At 47.7% G+C, this 18,840-nt stretch overlaps 1 protein-coding gene across 2 annotated transcripts; it reads right to left on the bottom strand.

Moving 5' to 3' along the window:
• Nucleotides 1-926: 926 nt before the first annotated feature.
• Nucleotides 927-18,215, bottom strand: cpped1 (calcineurin-like phosphoesterase domain containing 1). Of its 2 annotated transcripts, none has more exons than XM_062475195.1 (5): nt 18,003-18,214; nt 15,382-15,600; nt 11,420-11,592; nt 11,064-11,316; nt 927-2,200 (listed from the first exon to the last, which is right to left on the bottom strand). In XM_062475195.1, exons 1-5 carry the CDS (start codon nt 18,064-18,066, stop codon nt 1,974-1,976), a joined length of 936 nt encoding a protein of 311 aa, XP_062331179.1. In that variant the 5' UTR covers nt 18,067-18,214; the 3' UTR covers nt 927-1,973. The 2 variants fall into 2 exon arrangements, with proteins under 2 accessions (XP_062331179.1, XP_062331180.1); XM_062475196.1 differs by lacking the exon at nt 927-2,200 and adding an exon at nt 10,001-10,991 and having other exon boundaries at nt 11,023-11,316; nt 18,003-18,215.
• Between the last annotated feature and the right edge of the window lie 625 nt (nt 18,216-18,840).

Below are 18,840 nucleotides of genomic sequence, written 5' to 3' on the forward strand. Positions count from 1 at the left end.
TTTCCAAGATTGAGAGGGGTATTCGCTTGCGTCATCACCACGCTGGCTACCCACACACTGCATGCTGAGGCTTCTATAAGTGAACACTGGGAGTGGTCATGCTGGTAGTAGCAGTCTATTGTGAAACACCACCTCACAAGTGCAAACTACTGTGGCCCTTTCAATGGAGAATGTTCCACTGAAGTCTTGGAAACCCTCAAAATGGGTTATTTGAAAAGTAAATAATCCTCAACCCTATTAGCCTTTGAACAGGTAATAATAATACAGGGTTGTTAACCACATTGTAATAAATCACTTGATATAATGGAAGTCTCGCCACCAAGACACATAATTGTGATTTGGAGGAACCATTTTGAATGAATGAGAGCAGTCAACCATAAGAAGGAAATGTTACATCCATAATAAAGAAATAACTTTCCCCGTTCCAGTCTGTTATGTCGGCCCTGGCTCACAGACCATGTCATTTAACTGTTCCGTTTTCCATTTTGATAACTGTCATTCCAACAGATTTTCATTATGCTTTTGGAATGGCTTATGACAAAGCCCCTATCAGCCCCAAGGTCTTAGGCTCGTGTTTTAGAATGACTCTAGAACGCTTCTGTGCTCCATAAAGGAGCAAATATAAACGTGCATACGGTCACATGGTTATGGAGGAAGTGTGTTTTGCTTCACCAGATGAGCGGTCCATGAAGTCTGGTTACTTCAGAGGCAGCAGTAACAGTGAGGTGCGTGAGTGGAGTGTTTGTGTGTGTGTGTGTGTACGGCAGGCCAGGGGACACTGACACATGGCAGGTTGGATCGATAAACAGCAGCTAGCTTTCAACAGCCAGCACAGGGTGAATCCCTGGGACCATCAGACACCAGAGGGGTCAGAGACAGCCTGAGTGTGGAAGAGAGAGAGACAGAAAGAGTGAAAGGGTAAAGTATGCATATGAACTGATATTACATCACAGACATTATGAAAATGGCCAGGTCATCTCATAAAAATTTGTCAAATGACATTGAAAACAGTTTTCTTAATGATCCCAGTATGGGCTAAGGGGATGATATTAAGAACACAGTGACCAGGAAATGGTTTATTAACTGAAGATAGTCCATTGTTTGTTTTTCTACACATATGTAGACAAACACGTCTGATGTATAAAATAGGGTCAGCCGTTTGTGGAAATCCACCGCCCATCTCACACACACTCGCACACAGGAAATGGTCATCGTAGGGCCACAGCCGTGCCTCTCAGGCTGCCATGGCAACGTGTTACGTTGACAGTGGGCTGGGTGAGTGGGGGTGCGAGCCGAGTCATTCTGGGCCACAGTCACACATCGACCAACCCACACAAACACCTACCCTTTCTACCTCCCTCCTTTTCTCCCTATCCATCCATCCCACACTGTTTGTTTAAGACATTCAGTGCTGCTAGACAGTTAAAACAGGCATGTGAACACAAGAACAGGCTATACAAAAACTGCACAAGAATACAAACATCAAACTCAATACACAGTTACCTCTATAATGGTTTGCTTACTTTTTTAGAATGAAACTGTAGTGTACAGACAGGCCTAGTTGATACACACTATCGTATACAGAGTATCGAGACACAATCTGTGATCTTGCCTGGAACCTCAACACGTTCTGATGGTCTGTAATAGTAGGCTGACATGGGCTAATGCCGGTCATTGTGCTCCAGGTAGAGATGTCTGGAGTTGTACATTGGGGGGATGTTTTTCACAGCGAGCTCTCCGCGGCCAAAGTCCTTCTCACCATGTAGTGTTTGTTTCCGCTGTCTCCAAGGCAGAGTGTATGAATTCAAAAATACATTCAATAGGCTACAATAGAAACAAATCAATGCCCTGCCTGGATAGCAACAGGGAAGAGAAACATTGCTTAGACCGCCTCCTGCACCTCATCATTGGTCGGGCTTGCATAGTTGACTACTTGTATAGGTCAGGCTCAAAGTGGAATTTTCTCCTCTTGGTCAGGCCTGCAGTAACTTCCTCAGGTCATCGTCCATGCCCCGCCCAGCCAGCTGCTCCAGGCTGTAATAGCGGTGGATGATGTCGTCAGCTGTCACAACCACCACCCTGACCCCATGGGTGTCATTGCCCAGCTGGCAGCCAATAGCAGAGCTCACCACCATGTCCAGTCCTCCGCAGAACCCCCCCGCGTTACGATGGTAGTGGCCCGAGAACACCGCCTTCACACCTGGGAAGTGAAGGCGCATGGGGAGGAGATGTGGAGAACCCAAGAAGAGGAGAGAAGGGAAGAGATGATGAAAAAAAACAGAGGCGGGAGGGTGAAGAGGAAAGGAGTTGGATGTTGTAGAAGGACGAGAAAGGAGGAGAGGGGAAGAGAGGGGAAAAGGAGAACAGTAATTGAAATCAGTTCTGCCCCATTTGAATCAAATACACTTGAGAAAAATAAGTGTGAATGTCTTTTTTGTATAATGGGAATGTGTGTAGTTGTGTGATTACAATTACATGGCTATGTTAGAGCCATGTGTCTTGTTATCTATACTTCATATGTATGAAGACATTATACTGGATTAAAAAGCTGTGTCCCTGAACTCAAGTCCTATTTCCCCATTACAACCCGAGATGTGTTGTCCAATCCAAGCAGCCGAACACCAGGAAGTGGAGCAGCATGTTCTGACTAACTAGAAGTGGCATGTTACCAGCAGGGGGTCTGTCTGGTTTAGTTCCTTAGGCTGCGCTGTGTCGGTGTTACGGCAGAAACCGCTGCCGATCTATTACACTTCGGTCCACTTCCTGTCGCAATGCATATGCAACACACATTGTAACATATGCAAATTGCCCTTGATAAGGTTTCTGCGTGGCATATTATGGCAATACATTCAAATTAGCTCCATTTAGCAGTATAATGAGATCATTGCCTTATCTGTCAAATCGTCTGCACACTGTCTTCATAAAGCCTGATGGGAGGCAGGCGAGAACGCCAGAGAGAGGGGGGGTTATAATATATGGAGAGAGTCTGGAAGAAAACAAGATAAAGCAACAGAAAGAGAGTGTTTGCGAGTCTCCCTTTTCAAAATATTTTGCGACCTAAAACTTTTACTCAGGCGTTTTCAAATTATTTTCCTGTCCCGTCGTCGTCATTATTGAGATGGGGTGTTTTTGTGTGTGTGTGTGATGCCCTGCAGCACTGCTGCCACGTCGCTCCTCTCGCGAATAGAACAAGTAGCGGACTGATGGAACACAGTCACACAGCCTTACTACCCCTAATTAAAGGAGCAAATGAGTTCTCTCCTTTCGTAAGGGGAGTGTGTGTGTGTGGGGGGGTTTGCGCATGTGACAGTGGCGAGAGAAGCAGAGCATGCAACACACTGTTAGGCATTCTTCAGTAATTTGCCAGGTTTTAATAGAGGAAGAGAAGACGCTGAGCTTCTAACAGTGATGCTGCAGTGAGAGATGTTCGCCCGCTGCCGCACCTTGGAGGGATGCCTCAGCCAACCCTGGCAACAAAGAGCTTAAACCTCAACCAAACCTGGCAGCACATAACCTGTTCCTTAGCCAAACCTGGCAACAAAGACCATGTTAACACCTTAATAACACTGTAAGACACCAGTCTGCACAATTCAAAAAAATATATTTTTAGCTGTTTTCCACTCCAGTCCGTATAATCAAGAACCTCCGCATCAGGCTCTTCCACCCATCGCTAGAACACAGATCTTCTGGAAATTATATGAATAGCCAAAACAACGCAGTTGCAGAAGCAGCCCATATCGGACCACTGCATAATTAATCTATCTAAACGTAGATGGAAATTGATGATGCAAACTGTGCGCTTTTCCCAGGCTAAATTCGTTAGCAGGCAGGACTGGAGGGGATGGTTCTAGCATTACTTGGTTACGACTGTGCAGCACAGCAGGAGCTTGCTGGTGGCCCTGGGCAATGTCGTTTACAAGAGCTCCACACCTCCCTTCACACACTCACCCAACCATTGGGGGGTGAGGGTCTGGCGATGCAGGGGTTGATTTGATAGTTGTGTCGTGTGTGTTTGTGTGTATGACAGCGCTTGTTGGTAGATGCGTGTGTATATGTGTGTAAACAGAGAGCAATATTGAAAGAGTGAGAGTGTGTGTACAACTGAGGTAGATTGTGTCTGTGTTTTGGGGTTTGTTGTCATGGTGATATCTGTATGTATGTATGTATGTATTTATGTGTGCACCTATAAACTGTTAATCCTGTACAGCCCTCTACACTGGGAGGATTCACACAACTCAGCAGCATTTCAATTAGCTTACAAACACAAAAAACAAACCCAGAACTACAACATCAACAATAACAACAAAAACGAGAACAGAGGGAAATGTTTTCTCTAATCATAGAGATGAGTCATCTATACTGTAACTGCAGAGGAGCTGTTCTCAATTTGGCTTTAATGACATACACTACCAACACGCACCCCAACCTTTCCACCACCCCACCACCACAAAGTGCTACCGCAGCAACACTCTCCTATCTTGAGGGGGGGGGGGGGGGGGGTGAGAGGGACAGAAAGAGAGAGAGATAAAGAGAGAGAGAGACAACTAAGCTGCATTTATTCAGAAAAAGGATCAGAGGGAGTGAACCAGCAGCAAAAGTCATTTACATTTTGGAAAAATCTTGTCTTGACTCTTCAGACCCTCACTGTTGAAGCCACAGACATTTTCAGAGAGCATCATTAATCAGGCACTAAAGGGGCTGCTGATGGCAGCAGAGTCAGACCCTAGCCTGTCTGGGTCATCCACAAATCTCCCTCTATTCTTCCCTACCTCCTCCCCCCCTCCCATTCCACCTGTTCATCCTTCTATATCCTTCTCTCCATTCTTCTCTCCTCCATCCTATATCTTTCCCCCATCCCTGATTCCGTTGGCCATTCTGTTTTCAGACAGCAGACAGGTACAGGAGCAAGGCACAGTCTTAGACCCCTTGTCCCGTCATGCATTCATAAGTTCTTGATCTTAATTAGTTGGTGGAGCACTGACAGCTTGTTTTTACACTTCTCTCTCCTCACTGCCAGTGTGTGTTCAGCAGAGTGGGTGTTTGTGCCCTGCTCCACCAAAACATGCACTTTCTTGCCACCGCTAATAATTCCACATCCATTCTGTGTCTCTGTGTGACTCCAATTTAGCTGTCAGACGCAGGGCTCTCAGTCTGGCTCCTGCTCCGGGTGATAGAGAGAGGACTATCTGAAGTGTTTTGACAGAGCGGAGAAGAATTCCCCCGAAAACCCCTGCAGTAAGCAGGCAGGCAGATGGAGACGTCTTGAACGCCAGCAGAGGTAGATGACAGTCAAAGCTGAGGCGCGGTAGCGGGGAGAGGCTTAGCTGGTCTGGCTGAACCGCTGCACACACAGCTGGGTGTTGGGATGTGTCGGGCTATTCTGCAGGTGGGCTGAGTTGGCTGAATAATGGATATGGATATCTCTGGATTGACCTTCATGTATCTCTTCTCTCAAGCTTGGTGTTTGCGAAGGTTAAGAAAACAAGACTCGTTCGACGAGGCGAGGACGTTTCTTTCCTGCTTCGTCCGTCTTCTTCTTATCGTCCGTCCTTCCCTTCTACATTCACTCCCCCGACACTCTCAGTAATCACTGATGTGTAAATGACTGGATAGGTCACAGCAGTTGTCTCCTTGGCGCTGTCACTCATCCTGCCTCTTCATATTAGAGATTAGGCCTACCTCTCTCTCTCTCTCTCTCTCTCTCTCTCTCTCTCTCTCTCTCTCTCTCTCTCTCTCTCTCTCTCTCTCTCTCTCGTGACAATGTGTGTGTGACAATGTGCTCACACGTGCGCGCGTGTGTGCGCACGCATGTTTGCGTGTGCACGAAGGTTGGGTGTCATTAAAGTACTGGGCTGGAAATAATTCATCAGGCGAGCATGCCAGTGGGTAATTTGCATGACAGAGAAAGCGAGGGAATGATGTACCAGAGCAAGGCCTTTCATCACCCTACCTGCTACAAATCACTCTCATCCATCACTCAAACCCCACAATCCCCTTCTCTTGTCCTCCACACACACACACACACACACACACACACACATGCACACGCACGCATGCACACAGAATGACTGATTACTGTGACTGTACTGTGTGTGTTCCCCACCTCCCCAAAGAACGGCGACAGAAATCTTACATCACAGTTATGCAGTGTTACGTGTTAAATATATCATATTGAGAGAGAACAAGACAGAGCAACATTCATCAATCTATTGATGCTCGTTCAATTAGAAATGACTTCCTCCGCGACATGAAGAACACTGCCTCAGCTCCATTGTGGCCCACAAACAAACAAGCACCATGCCATCACAAGCCATCCATCGAGCCTGTTCCAAAGTGGAGGGTCGGGAGGACGTTTCGTCATCACGTGTTTGCGTCCCCCGCACAGCCACCGACAGCCTCGCTAGTTCCACGTCTGCCAGGTCCTGAGGCGGGTCCTGTTACATCTACACCCAGCATCCTATTAAGGATATCACAATCCTCCATCTCCACTCCCTCCTGCACCCATGCCCCCATCACCCTGGCTCTCTGCTGTGAAACAATGAGCTAGATCAGCTTTAAGTGCCTCTTATCCAATACTCTCCTAGGAGAGGGATGAGGGGGGGAAAAGGGTATTAGGTGTAGTGTGAGGTGCTCTGTATCCACGAGCTGCAATGGAAACTCCCAACATGTGTTTTTATCTCCGTAAGGATTGGGCCTAGATGCTGGGGCTGTAAGGTAGGGATGCTGGGTGATGGGGCTGTATGGTAGGGATGCTGGATGATGGGGCTGTAAGGTAGGGATGCTGGGTGATGGGGCTGTATGGTAGGGATGCTGGATGATGGGGCTGTAAGGTAGGGATGCTGGATGATGGGGCTGTATGGTAGGGATGCTGGATGATGGGGCTGTAAGGTAGGGATGTTGGATGATGGGGCTGTATGGTAGGGATGCTGGATGCTGGGGCTGTATGGTAGGGATGCTGGATGCTGGGGCTGTATGGTAGGGATGCTGGATGCTGGGGCTGTATGGTAGGGATGCTGGATGATGGGGCTGTAAGGTAGGGATGCTGGATGCTGGGGCTGTATGGTAGGATGCTGGATTCTGGGGCTGTATGGTAGGGATGCTGGATGATGGGGCTGTAAGGTAGGGATGCTGGATGCTGGGGCTGTAAGGTAGGGATGTTGGATGATGGGGCTGTATGGTAGGGATGCTGGATGCTGGGGCTGTATGGTAGGGATGCTGGATGCTGGGGCTGTATGGTAGGGATGCTGGATGCTGGGGCTGTATGGTAGGGATGCTGGATGATGGGGCTGTAAGGTAGGGATGCTGGATGCTGGGGCTGTATGGTAGGATGCTGGATTCTGGGGCTGTATGGTAGGGATGCTGGATGATGGGGCTGTAAGGTAGGGATGCTGGATGCTGGGGCTGTATGGTAGGATGCTGGATGATGGGGCTGTAAGGTAGGGATGCTGGATGCTGGGGCTGTATGGTAGGATGCTGGATTCTGGGGCTGTAAGGTAGGGATGCTGGATGCTGGGGCTGTATGGTAGGGATGCTGGATGATGGGGCTGTAAGGTAGGGATGCTGGATGCTGGGGCTGTATGGTAGGATGCTGGATTCTGGGGCTGTAAGGTAGGGATGCTGGATGCTGGGGCTGTATGGTAGGATGCTGGATGATGGGGCTGTATGGTAGGATGCTGGATGCTGGGGCTGTAAGGTAGGATGCTGGATGCTGGGGCTGTATGGTAGGATGCTGGATTCTGGGGCTGTATGGTAGGATGCTGGATTCTGGGGCTGTATGGTAGGGATGCTGGATGCTGGGGCTGTATGGTAGGGATGCTGGATGCTGGGGCTGTATGGTAGGATGCTGGATTCTGGGGCTGTATGGTAGGGATGCTGGATGCTGGGGCTGTATGGTAGGGATGCTGGATGCTGGGGCTGTATGGTAGGATGCTGGATTCTGGGGCTGTATGGTAGGATGCTGGATTCTGGGGCTGTATGGTAGGGATGCTGGATGCTGGGGCTGTATGGTAGGGATGCTGGATTCTGGGGCTGTATGGTAGGATGCTGGATTCTGGGGCTGTATGGTAGGGATGCTGGATGCTGGGGCTGTATGGTAGGGATGCTGGATGCTGGGGCTGTATGGTAGGATGCTGGATTCTGGGGCTGTATGGTAGGATGCTGGATTCTGGGGCTGTATGGTAGGGATGCTGGATGCTGGGGCTGTATGGTAGGGATGCTGGATTCTGGGGCTGTATGGTAGGATGCTGGATTCTGGGGCTGTATGGTAGGGATGCTGGATGCTGGGGCTGTATGGTAGGGATGCTGGATGCTGGGGCTGTATGGTAGGATGCTGGATTCTGGGGCTGTATGGTAGGATGCTGGATTCTGGGGCTGTATGGTAGGGATGCTGGATGCTGGGGCTGTATGGTAGGGATGCTGGATGCTGGGGCTGTATGGTAGGATTCTGGATTCTGGGGCTGGGTCCCATTGTCTGAGAAGTGTATGTGTGTAGTACCCTGAGTAGGTAGATGGAATCTTTCTAACCGTGTAGCTACCAACAGGAGGAGTGCTGAGGAGGGGGTCTGGATGCTACTGTTGGGAACACACACACACTTGAAAAATACAATTCCTTGAACGTCCAATACTGATCATTTACATAGTGTAAATGTGATGAGAACATGTTCTTGCAGGGTGTAGGCACCTAATTATTGTTTCAGCCTTCCATGCACAGCTGTAGAGCCTTGATAACATACACACTGGGAATATTTCACTTAGCTACCGCACACCCCCCCGCACGCACATGAAAAATACCTTGGTGACGGAAATTCAATTGAATTTAATTATGTGTCTGCAGGGCTTGTATATTTTCCATTCTTAGAAGGTTGCATGTTGGAGAAGTGCTTCTGAGGTGGGTGCTTCAATCCTCAGTGCTACTAATCCCCTGATGGCCCTCTTCACCTCATCCAGAAATGCTGTCACAACTCAGGTATGGCACTGTTTAACTACAAAGGGCCTATCATGGATCATTATCCATATGTAGATCACATATCCTCAACCACAGTTCTGTTTTGTGGAGAATATAAACATGTCATTAAAACTGTTATTATGTTTCAAAACATTTCTTGGTTAGTGGTGTTAGAAGCAATAAACAAAAACAGAAAATATTGTACACATAACATCCAATTCAATGTATACAAATATGGAAGTATTGTCTATATGTGGTTCATGTTGGAAGAATTAGGAATTGATTAGGGTAGAAAACTGACTTGCAGTACAGGATCACTAAAGGGTCAAAAAGGCATGGAAAATCAAATGGCCACATGGCCACGAAAGGGTTAACCACGCATTATGAGAGAATGGACGGGGGGTACAAGGGTACACACACATCCTTTGTTTTGAAATTGATGTTTATATATATTCATTTCTTTGTTGTTGTCTCTGGGATGCCAAAATTGTGCATTGTCTCAGTCGATGGGTCTGGGTATTTTTACCCAGCGCCTTTGTGCCCCGCAGTGAAAACACATTTATTGTACAACACACACACTTCAACAATCTCCAAACACAAGAGGACAAGACGGCAACTCTGAATTATTCTTTGCTTTGGTGTGTTCCCAGAATATACTGGAACAGCAACTTGAGTGCTAATACAGAGATTTAGACAACCATATCTAGCAGATTAGAGACCCTGATCTCTGACCCTGGTTACACGCACTGAAGATGGCCCATGCCTCCAGCTCTTTAGAAGATGGACTGAGATTAAACTCAACACACACTACAAGACCATATAAGGCCATTTGGTCATAAGACCAATGCCGGCTTTTCAAACAGAGTTAGATAGATAGATCGTGTAGCAAGTCAGTTCAGACACGCAGGCTAGCCATACCAAAAATGTCCCCCTCTTCACTCCTTTAAACTCCAATCCTGAAGGGAACTTTTAAACAGAACTAACTTTTCCTCCACCCGTCAGTCTAACCCCCCCCCCCCACCCCACCACCCACCCCTCAGTCCTCCATCTTTCTCTGAGCTGAGGGGGATGGAACCTCCCAGGCCTGCTCTTTACAGATGACAGGTCGGCTTATTCATGGGGAGGAAGACGGGATGGGATGGAGAGATGCAGCCTGTACAAAGCTACGGCTGTCCGAGCTACTGATAAATAAAACACCATCAGCACCGTATCAAATCCCCATTTCTAAATGTTTCCATCCTGACACACACACACACGTACACCGATACCCCTATGAGCAGGAAGTCATCAATAATGAACCAAAATGTACATATATGTATGTAAAGTGAATTCCTGAGTGAGACCAGACCACGTCTAAACGAGCGAGTCGATGGGATGGGAGAGATGTTCCCCTTCACGTAACACACCTGTCGCCGTGTCCCAGACCTGACGCTTTAAGCTGCTTCCGCCACACGGGTGGTGACAGCGAGGCAGGTTCACATGTTGTCAACCTTGAGGCGTGTTTGGGAAGCGTGGTCTGACAGCCACGCGGCTGGGCACGCCTCTCCCATCCCTCCTGCCTCTGCTGGAGGCCAGCCATGGGGGACGTGTGTGGGGAAGGAACCAAAGACAGTCTCCCCTTCCAGGACTTACCCTCGGACGAGGGATCTATAAGCCTGATAACAATAGCCGCTGATGGGTGTGTGGCTGCCTAAAGCAAGCAAGGGCAATGATTATGTTAATTAGTGATGCAGTGGCTCCCTTGGCTCCATAAGGTAGGGTATATGCTGCAGGCTCTGTGATAGGTTAACTCCTCCCCTTTATCCTGTTCCAAAGCTCTGAGGACTAGGGAACAGCAAAGCAATGTGTGTATTAATCTTTATCATTACTATAATGATGCCAGTAAGTCTTTCATTTCCAGAAAATCCAAACCTAGTGATGCTTAAAATTACAGATGCACCTTAAAGTAACAAGAGTTCTTTAATCTGGGCCCTGATTAACCGTTCCTTGTCCCTGGCTATGCCTGATTGGTTAAACCTTGTTCCTCAGTACACCTGATTGGTTAAACCTTGTTCCTCAGTACGCCTGATTGGTTAAACCTTGTTTCTCTGTTCATTGGCTGCGCATGGAGACGTCATACCTGCTTGTTTAAAGCGGTCCAGCAGGCTGTGTCTGACGGCGGTCTGAAGGTTGAAGTAGTCGTCCTCCTCGTCAGGGGTCTTCAGGTACAGGGGAATGTGCTGGAACACCAGCAGGCGCCGGGCAGGAGAGGAGGAGGAGGCCGCCTGGAGCTGCTCCCCCAGCCACCGGTCCTGGGCCTCCCTCTGGCTGGGACACGCCGAGGCATCGTAGAACAGCTGGGAGTTCAACACGAGACACTGTACTCCTCCTACCTGGGGGAGGGGAGGGGAGTTCATTCACACAACGACGCCAACTTTTCCAATCACGTTGACCCAAATTGAACAGCCTCCCTCCCTCCCTTTCCCTCTGCCTCACCCAGAAGCTGAAGTAGTCATCCCCCCAGGCCTGGCAGTACTGCTCCACGGTGTCTGGGGTGGGGATGTTCCCCAGGTCGTGGTTCCCACTGACGAACACTAAGGGGATGGAGGGGTCTGTGCCCCCCAGAGCGCCCTTCAGGTCCCTCTCCTGGCCAGCCCTGAATGGGGTACCTGGAGGTGGGGGTAGAGGCGCGGTGATGAGGAAGGAAGGCAGAAATGGAGAGAGGAAGGAGGGGTAAAGTGGTGGTGGTCCTCTGTGGCTCACACACACAAGGTAATCCGGCAAAAACATCTCACTCGCTGTTCACAGCAAGTTGAGTTTAAATTCAGGACAAGAAGACAAGAGGAGAACTATAATTTGGTGTAAAGTTAATCATAGTCCCTCTGTGGATAAAGTAAAGAGAGAATGGGTAAAGGAAATCTATTTATAATTTAGAGTGTGTATCAAACAAACCCATCAATGCAGAGCAAAGTGATTCTTCCTTCTCTCTGGTAATTATTTTCACTGGCCTACTTTTACTTAGAATTTCCTTAGAAGTTTGGACAGGATGGTTGCTGAAGATGAGAGCATTTGTTTGAAGGAGAGAAAACAACATTTGTCTAAAACAGGAACCAGATGAAGGACTCTTCATTGGGAACCTCTTCGGTGACACGCTGACGAGTCTTTAAAAGCAAACACACACAGACCCACACACCAACTCTGCTTCTTCAGTTGAGTAAATCCTTTACACTGTGTCTCAATCAATATATGCTGTGTCTTTCTATCGTTTTGTACGACCTTTTTGGGGATCTGTGTGGATGGCTGGGGGGGGGGGGGGGACACATGTCTAGTAAAGTCAAAAGCTTCCCAGCAGCCATCTGGAGTGATTGATCTAATTACAATGCTTAATAATTGTATGCAAACAAAGACAAAAGCCATTGAGATTGAGACAATAAGCTCAGAAAGACACACAAAAGGAGATCATGAGCACCAGATGAGCTGCGGTAGCCAAGTCTCACCCTCGCTGGGTACGGACGGTGACCATGTCCAGGTATGCCTGTTTTGTTTGAAACCAGATATTCCTGCTGAATATGAAAACGTATATTCGTTCATCCATCCATCCAACTCTCCTAAACAGGTCTACACACGCGTGTGCGCACACACACACACATCACTCAAAAATAATTTCCCCTGCGTGTTCTTCTCTCCGCTCTCCTCTCTCCTCCTTTCCTTTCCCCTCTTCTCCTTCTCTCCCCTACCCAGCAGTGCTCCTTTGAGGATTCCACTTTATCTGCCTTCAACTGCAATTAAGGGCTTCCTCCCAGCTAGAGAGGGGACTGGGAGTCAGAGGATAACCTCCCCCTCACCTTCCCGCCTCCACTTCCCTTTATTCTCTTCTTCTCTTTCCTCCTTTATCCCCCCTATCGTCCCCCATCCCTCCATCCCTGATGACATCCTTTTGTAGTCCTTATTAGAGCTGTGGTAAGTCCAGCATGTTACTGTAATCTAATCATCTCTCTCTTCCCCCCTCTCTCACACACAAACCTTCTCTACTGTGAGTCTCTTATCCTGTTCAGCTCAGTGAGAGGGAAGTCCTTGAGATGAAGGCCCTAGGGGCTTCGCTCGGAGCGGAGCAGGAAGCTGGATCACAGCAACCGCTTCAATGATGGTGGGAAATGGGCAGCCTTTTAGCACCTCCTGATAGCCCTCGTTAGGGAAGAGGACCTGTGGATTCTGATAGGAGGGGGTCTGGTCAGGGAAAGATGTGATTGGCCCAGCAGGAAGCCTGGTGGGAGCTGATTGGCTGCAGCAACAGGGAGCCTGCTTGGGGGGCATAACCACAACAGGATAAGGGAGTTGATTGGTTGATCAAAGTGGCATCAGTGGGGTCCTTCAAGGCCTTCTGGTGCTATTGATCCGAAGGTGATACTGTGTGATGGCAGGGGTGTTGTAGGGGGCAGAGGGGAGGCTAATGGATAGAAACAATTCTTCAGACACATTTACATCACGTACTAGGCCTTCTCAGGCCTACCGCACAGGTGGATACATATTCATACTGTGTACAATCTGTCATGTCCTTCTCAGAGTAGACAGAGCAGAAGCCTGAGTTGCAGTCTGGGGTTTTACAAAGGTTTAATGTCCACCCATCTGGGTGTTCCATCTGCCCTGATGGGGTACCGCAGCTGAAACACACTGACAGCCTTTGTGAAAATGCAGACAGTGTGAGTTACGATTTGTTTGACCATGTCTGGACTACAATAGAGGGTTGGCAGAAAAAAAACCCATAAGGGATGTGTCGTGGTGGTGTGTTTACTGAAGAGAACAAAGAGAGAAAAAGAGAGAGAGAACTAGAATGACATATCTAGTCAGAGATGGGTGCCAATTTCCTGTCCCCAACAGGCAGCCTTGTTGACGAGGCGGTCGACAGTCAACTTCCCTGGCCGGCACCGGCATCCAAAGTCTCATTTGGTAAATAAAATCGTTTAAGGGAAAATATCAAAACATGGATGGGGTGCGCTGGCATTAAACCCCACACCCAGCCCCCGGAAACACAGGCTAGTGACGGACGTGGTGTGTAATGTGGTTGGCATACACAACCTGCCGCGGCGCTCCTGACGGTAACAAGGCATGACGGCGGGGCCAATGGAAGGGCCCGGAACCCCTACGGTCAGAGTATGGCTGTGCGGCGACAGCGAGGCTGAAGCATAAACACTACTGATCAAGAGAGAATGAGAGGAGAGAGAGAGGAGGGAGGGATGAGGGGTGAGAGGCCCGGCTTAAAGGTCACAGTCACGGAGAAGATGAGATCCTTAGGACCTCCTACTAAGCTCTCTGAGGGGATGTTGTGGAGGCCTGCAATGCATGGTGGTTGTTCATGAACAGCTGAGAGAGGTCGTTCCAGGCAAAAATGAGAGAGCGAGAGGGCAGAGGTTGTTCCAATCTCTCTGGAACAATATGCCTGTCGTGGGCTGAACAAATGTGCTTATGCCTGGAGTTAGGAGTCAGCCCTGAAGTCATTAACCAGCGCACTGTGGTCTTAATGTGCACTCTGTGTACAGTTTTGGCAATGATTTCCTGTTGCCATCTTATCAAACAATCCCCCAGTCGGGGACCTGAAGTGGCCTTGTCCCCGGCCTTACAGTAACAAAGAAAGAACTAGACAAGCCAGCTGACGTCCCCCTACCCTATCCTCTTTGCTCCATCTCTCCTCCTCACCCCCCATGCCGTGGTGTCAGGAGGAGGTAGTCTCCCTGGTTAGAGGCTCCTGGCTCTCCTCGACCACATCCTCACAGCAGAAGGGCTGGCGCGCCCCACTCTCCCAGCCCCACTATCACATTAGACAGCTGGACTTCTGGCCCTCCAACACACACATCTATAGGCGGCTCATTCAACTAGCTTCAGCACCAGCATCTGTGCTCAGGGACGGTCTGGCAGACAGGTTCAGAGGACTCCAATCCCATTGCTCCATGTCCTCCATTTGGAAACATGTGGGATGCTTAGCTACCACAACAAACGCATCATTCCTCCTTTAGCTGCAACAGTGCAAACCTCATGCGTACTTCATAGGGATCATGCTGAAACCGTTCCAATGAAAACGTTGCTCAGAATGCATAAATTAACTCGGAACAATTTCACAGGGGAGGACAGAATATATGAATCGTTATGTTCCATACATATCCTATTCCCTTTAAAGAGGCGAGGCACTCTAAGCCGGCCTGACTCCTCACACTGACAGCGCTACAGAGGTCAGCAGAGGAACACAGGGCTGGATCTACAGTCGATAATCACTGCTAGGACATGACACTATGTGGCAGTATTGAGGTAGGGAGTCAAACGACCTGTCGCATATAGTTCATAGCTGCTGTAGTTGCTTGTCTGTGCTTACATACTAGGTTTACATGATCCAACATTAAAGGTGTGGGTCTACTTGTGTGTGGGGACATCTGTAAAATGTGTGTGTGTGTGTGTCTTAATCCTACCTGGCATGGCATGTACCAGGTCTCCACACAGCACCATGAACCGGGGTCTGGGGCTCATTTTGTTGATAGCCTCCACAGTCTGCCTGGTGAGCTGGACCTCCTCGTCCCACTCGTCCCCGCCTCCGTCACAGTCCCCGTCCCTCCAGGCCTTCATAAGCCCCAGCTGGGGGTCCGCAGCCTGGATGAAGAAGAACGGACCCCTCCACTCCCTCTCCTTCTCTGGAACAACAGAGTCGGGGACAAAGGTGTAGTTTAGCCTAGTTTGGTGGGGAGTACAAAAACAAAATGGAATTTACAGACGATAAAAAAACTAAAACATAACAGGTATGTCCTAATAGTAGCAAAAACGATCATTCAGAAAGATTCAAGAGACCTTAAAGTCAAGTCCAGATTAGAATGCTTGGCCTCCTTAGTGGAAAGGAGGCTACTGAGAAGACTAGAACAATCTGTCTCCCTCCCCCCATGAACCCCCCCCCCCCCCCACCACCACCCCCAGGATTGGGGGAATGACGGTCATGGAAGACATGTTCTCTCATTGTCAACAAGCGGAAACTAAATAATTCACACGGCAATAGATGTCAATGCGTGCATGACAAAGTGTTTTACATAATCCTGACATTGCATAACCTTCCTGGCCTTCTCTCTTTGACCTTCAAATATTATTTGAATAAAAGAAAACTTGGGATTTCTTACTTATGGAAAGATACAGAGACAGAGGAATGGAGAGACGAATAACTAGATCGATGTGTCAGGAAGGAGAAGATGAGTATGGATAAAATGAAAGGGGGTTCCATAGTTCAGGTCCGAGCAGCTAGAAGCAGCAGCAGGCAGTCAGACCTCAGTGAAAGGCCTGGCTTTTGTTAGAAGGTCCAGTCAGTCTTCTCCTGCCTTGTGTATTTTGTTTGGTTGTGTGTGGGCGCATAAACACACAAGAAGACACACACACACACACACTTCCACAGCAGGGCTTCCTTGTTCAAGTTTTACATGCTCTCCATGTATCTCTTTCCCAAATGAGTTTATGGTAATTCCCTCCTCCTCCAGAAAAACGTAGGCAGACAAACAGGCAAAGGGGCTGGGCTACTGAGCAGAAGCGCAACTCCAATCTCTTTGTACCATCGTTTAAAAAATTGGAGGCAGAACTTTTCAACTTCTGTAGGTTTGATTTGTGTGATTTTTTTGTGCCTTCACATCAAACTTGGCTTGATTTCACTACATGACAGACTGCACGTCAATTGTGTGAAAGGGTATTTTTGTCTGTAATCAAACTAAGTGACACCAGGCTGGCTACAAAATTCCTTCAAAAGTTCTCTAACTAACACCGAGATCCTGCAAGTTAACTAATAATAGTTGATGAAATTCATCCGGTAGTAAGCTTTAGCCTAATTCTATGCAATTTTAAGTTTACCCCACTTCTGTGGTGATGTGCCTATTCAACCTCCACACTATTTATGTCCCCTACTGAGAAATATCATTACCAGCTTTCTTTGATATTGCCTGAAGCATGATCTGCAAAGATTAATACAAGCCTTGACATTCTGTCTGGAGAAACCCTAGGCTTTTGTTACACTAAACAAACATCACAGCAGTGTGTCTCCCGGGACCATGTGTGTGTGTGTGTGTGTGTGTGTGTGTGTTTGTGTGTGAAATAACAACTTTTGGAACAAACATGACTGTAAAAGGAACAGTCAAAGCTCCCGTGACAGCGGATAAGAGCAGGCAGCTTAGTGTCGGTTGCGCTTCTACAAGGATGCCTGCCACACTTCTAAAATAAATCTGAGACATTACTCAGGTGGCATATGGTGCCTTCAGACAATGGTTATCATAATACATCTTGAAAATATCAAAAGAGGGGTGTAAATAATGAACTACCTTTTTAGTGTTTATTTCTCTCTTGAAGAGAAGTGTTAATGTCACCGTCTGCGTTATGGTGATGGTAAACTAACAGGATTCGAGGGAGGAGATGAATCAATGAAAAAGAGGTGTTGCATCACAGATGATCTATTCCACCTTAAGGTGTCACTGATTAAACCAAATAGTCCACACTATACAAGTGAGATCTGCCATATGCTGCAATAACTAGGAACGACTTGCTTTGTATCGTTGTTTATAAGGTTCACAGAGTCAAAGATACCTGGCCGTGACCATTCAAACCTATTCCAGGATTTACCTAGTTAATCCCCTGATTAACGCGTTAACCAGTTTACTAGCTGCTGGCACGCTTATAGGAAACAACGGTATCTTCCACAATTGTCATTTCAACAATACTCCTTTAAAACACATATTTAAGCACGTGACAAGTCTTTCACCTTGTAAATGACAACATGTTACATATGAACCATTTCGCTTGCTAGTAGCACGATAGAAAGTTGCGTTGTTATTCCTTTAGCTAGCCTACGTAGCTAGCTGTAGCATAACTTTAGCTATCACGACCATTAACTATTGAACCACCGCAAACTGTAAGCACGACTAAACTTGCTTACTTCATTAAAACGAAAGTTCAAATGACGAGATTGCTCCAACTAGCTACGAAGTATCATGTAAGGCATGCTAGTAGCTACTGTAGCTGCCTAGCTAGCTGTCTGGTCGTAAACTACGCGTCCGCTACAGTCTACTTCTACCTTCAGTCAATCCGATGAAGGTCCGATGTTTTGCCCTCAAAAACATGTCCACGTTCTCAGTCATTGTCAAATCCGACCTAATTATTTGTTAAATATCAATTTATCAGATTGCTATAGGCTGATAGTGAGAAGCCGTTAGTGTCAAGACTTCAGCCCTCAGTCTTTGAGACTGTAGTTCGACGACATCGGTAATGATTTAACTTTGCCTGCATAACTTTTCCTCAACAGTAGCAACCCCGTGTGGCTGTGAGGACGAGTTGTAACCGGACTTTGTCCACTTGTTGACTATAAGAACAAAAAAGCATTATGAGAATACACCACACTGTTAAACTTAATTTAGACCGTTCTTCCGTAGGATCAGAAACGATTTCTAATTCATTGGACGCCCCTCTTCAGGCTGTCATCGCCCAATCAGTACCACGGACAGGGACTTGATGCCGGTTTAAATTTTAGCACCATGGACAGGGACATTCCACCGCTTGCCAAATTATGTGACCCATTCACGAATTAACAAATGCGCATTAATGCGTACAGAACGGCACAAAAAAGCACTTTAAGTATCTCCTTAACTGTTAAAACCCCAGCAGGAACTTGGGCTGGAAAATTAGAAGCTGTGAAGTAGTCTTTTCCGGCCAATACTTTATTAGGCTATAGGCAAGTTTGTGTGTGTGTGTGTGTGTGAGCGTGTGTGTTTAGATGTTAGCCTACTTTTCCTGCACCAAGGATGATAGACACAACTCACGAGTTTTAATCGACAGCACAGCTCAACCCACATCCAGTAATGTGTGTTTTGGGCCAGCGTCGGTCTTACAATAAGCTAGAGGGATCTCTTTTTCCT

This window comes from Osmerus eperlanus, chromosome 12 (genome assembly GCF_963692335.1).
Source record: "Osmerus eperlanus chromosome 12, fOsmEpe2.1, whole genome shotgun sequence".
NCBI classification, from domain to species: domain Eukaryota; kingdom Metazoa; phylum Chordata; class Actinopteri; order Osmeriformes; family Osmeridae; genus Osmerus; species Osmerus eperlanus.

Excerpts from the sequence above, each read along its gene's own strand:
- cpped1 (XM_062475195.1), bottom strand. The coding sequence starts at position 18,066 with ATGACTGAGAACGTGGACATGTTTTTGAGGGCAAAACATCGGACCTTC. Across the intron at positions 15,601-18,002 it reads CTTCATCGGATTGACTGAAG|AGAAGGAGAGGGAGTGGAGG; the intron begins GTAGAAGTAGAC and ends CTGTTGTTCCAG. Across the intron at positions 11,593-15,381 it reads CCTGGTACATGCCATGCCAG|GTACCCCATTCAGGGCTGGC; the intron begins GTAGGATTAAGA and ends CCCCACCTCCAG.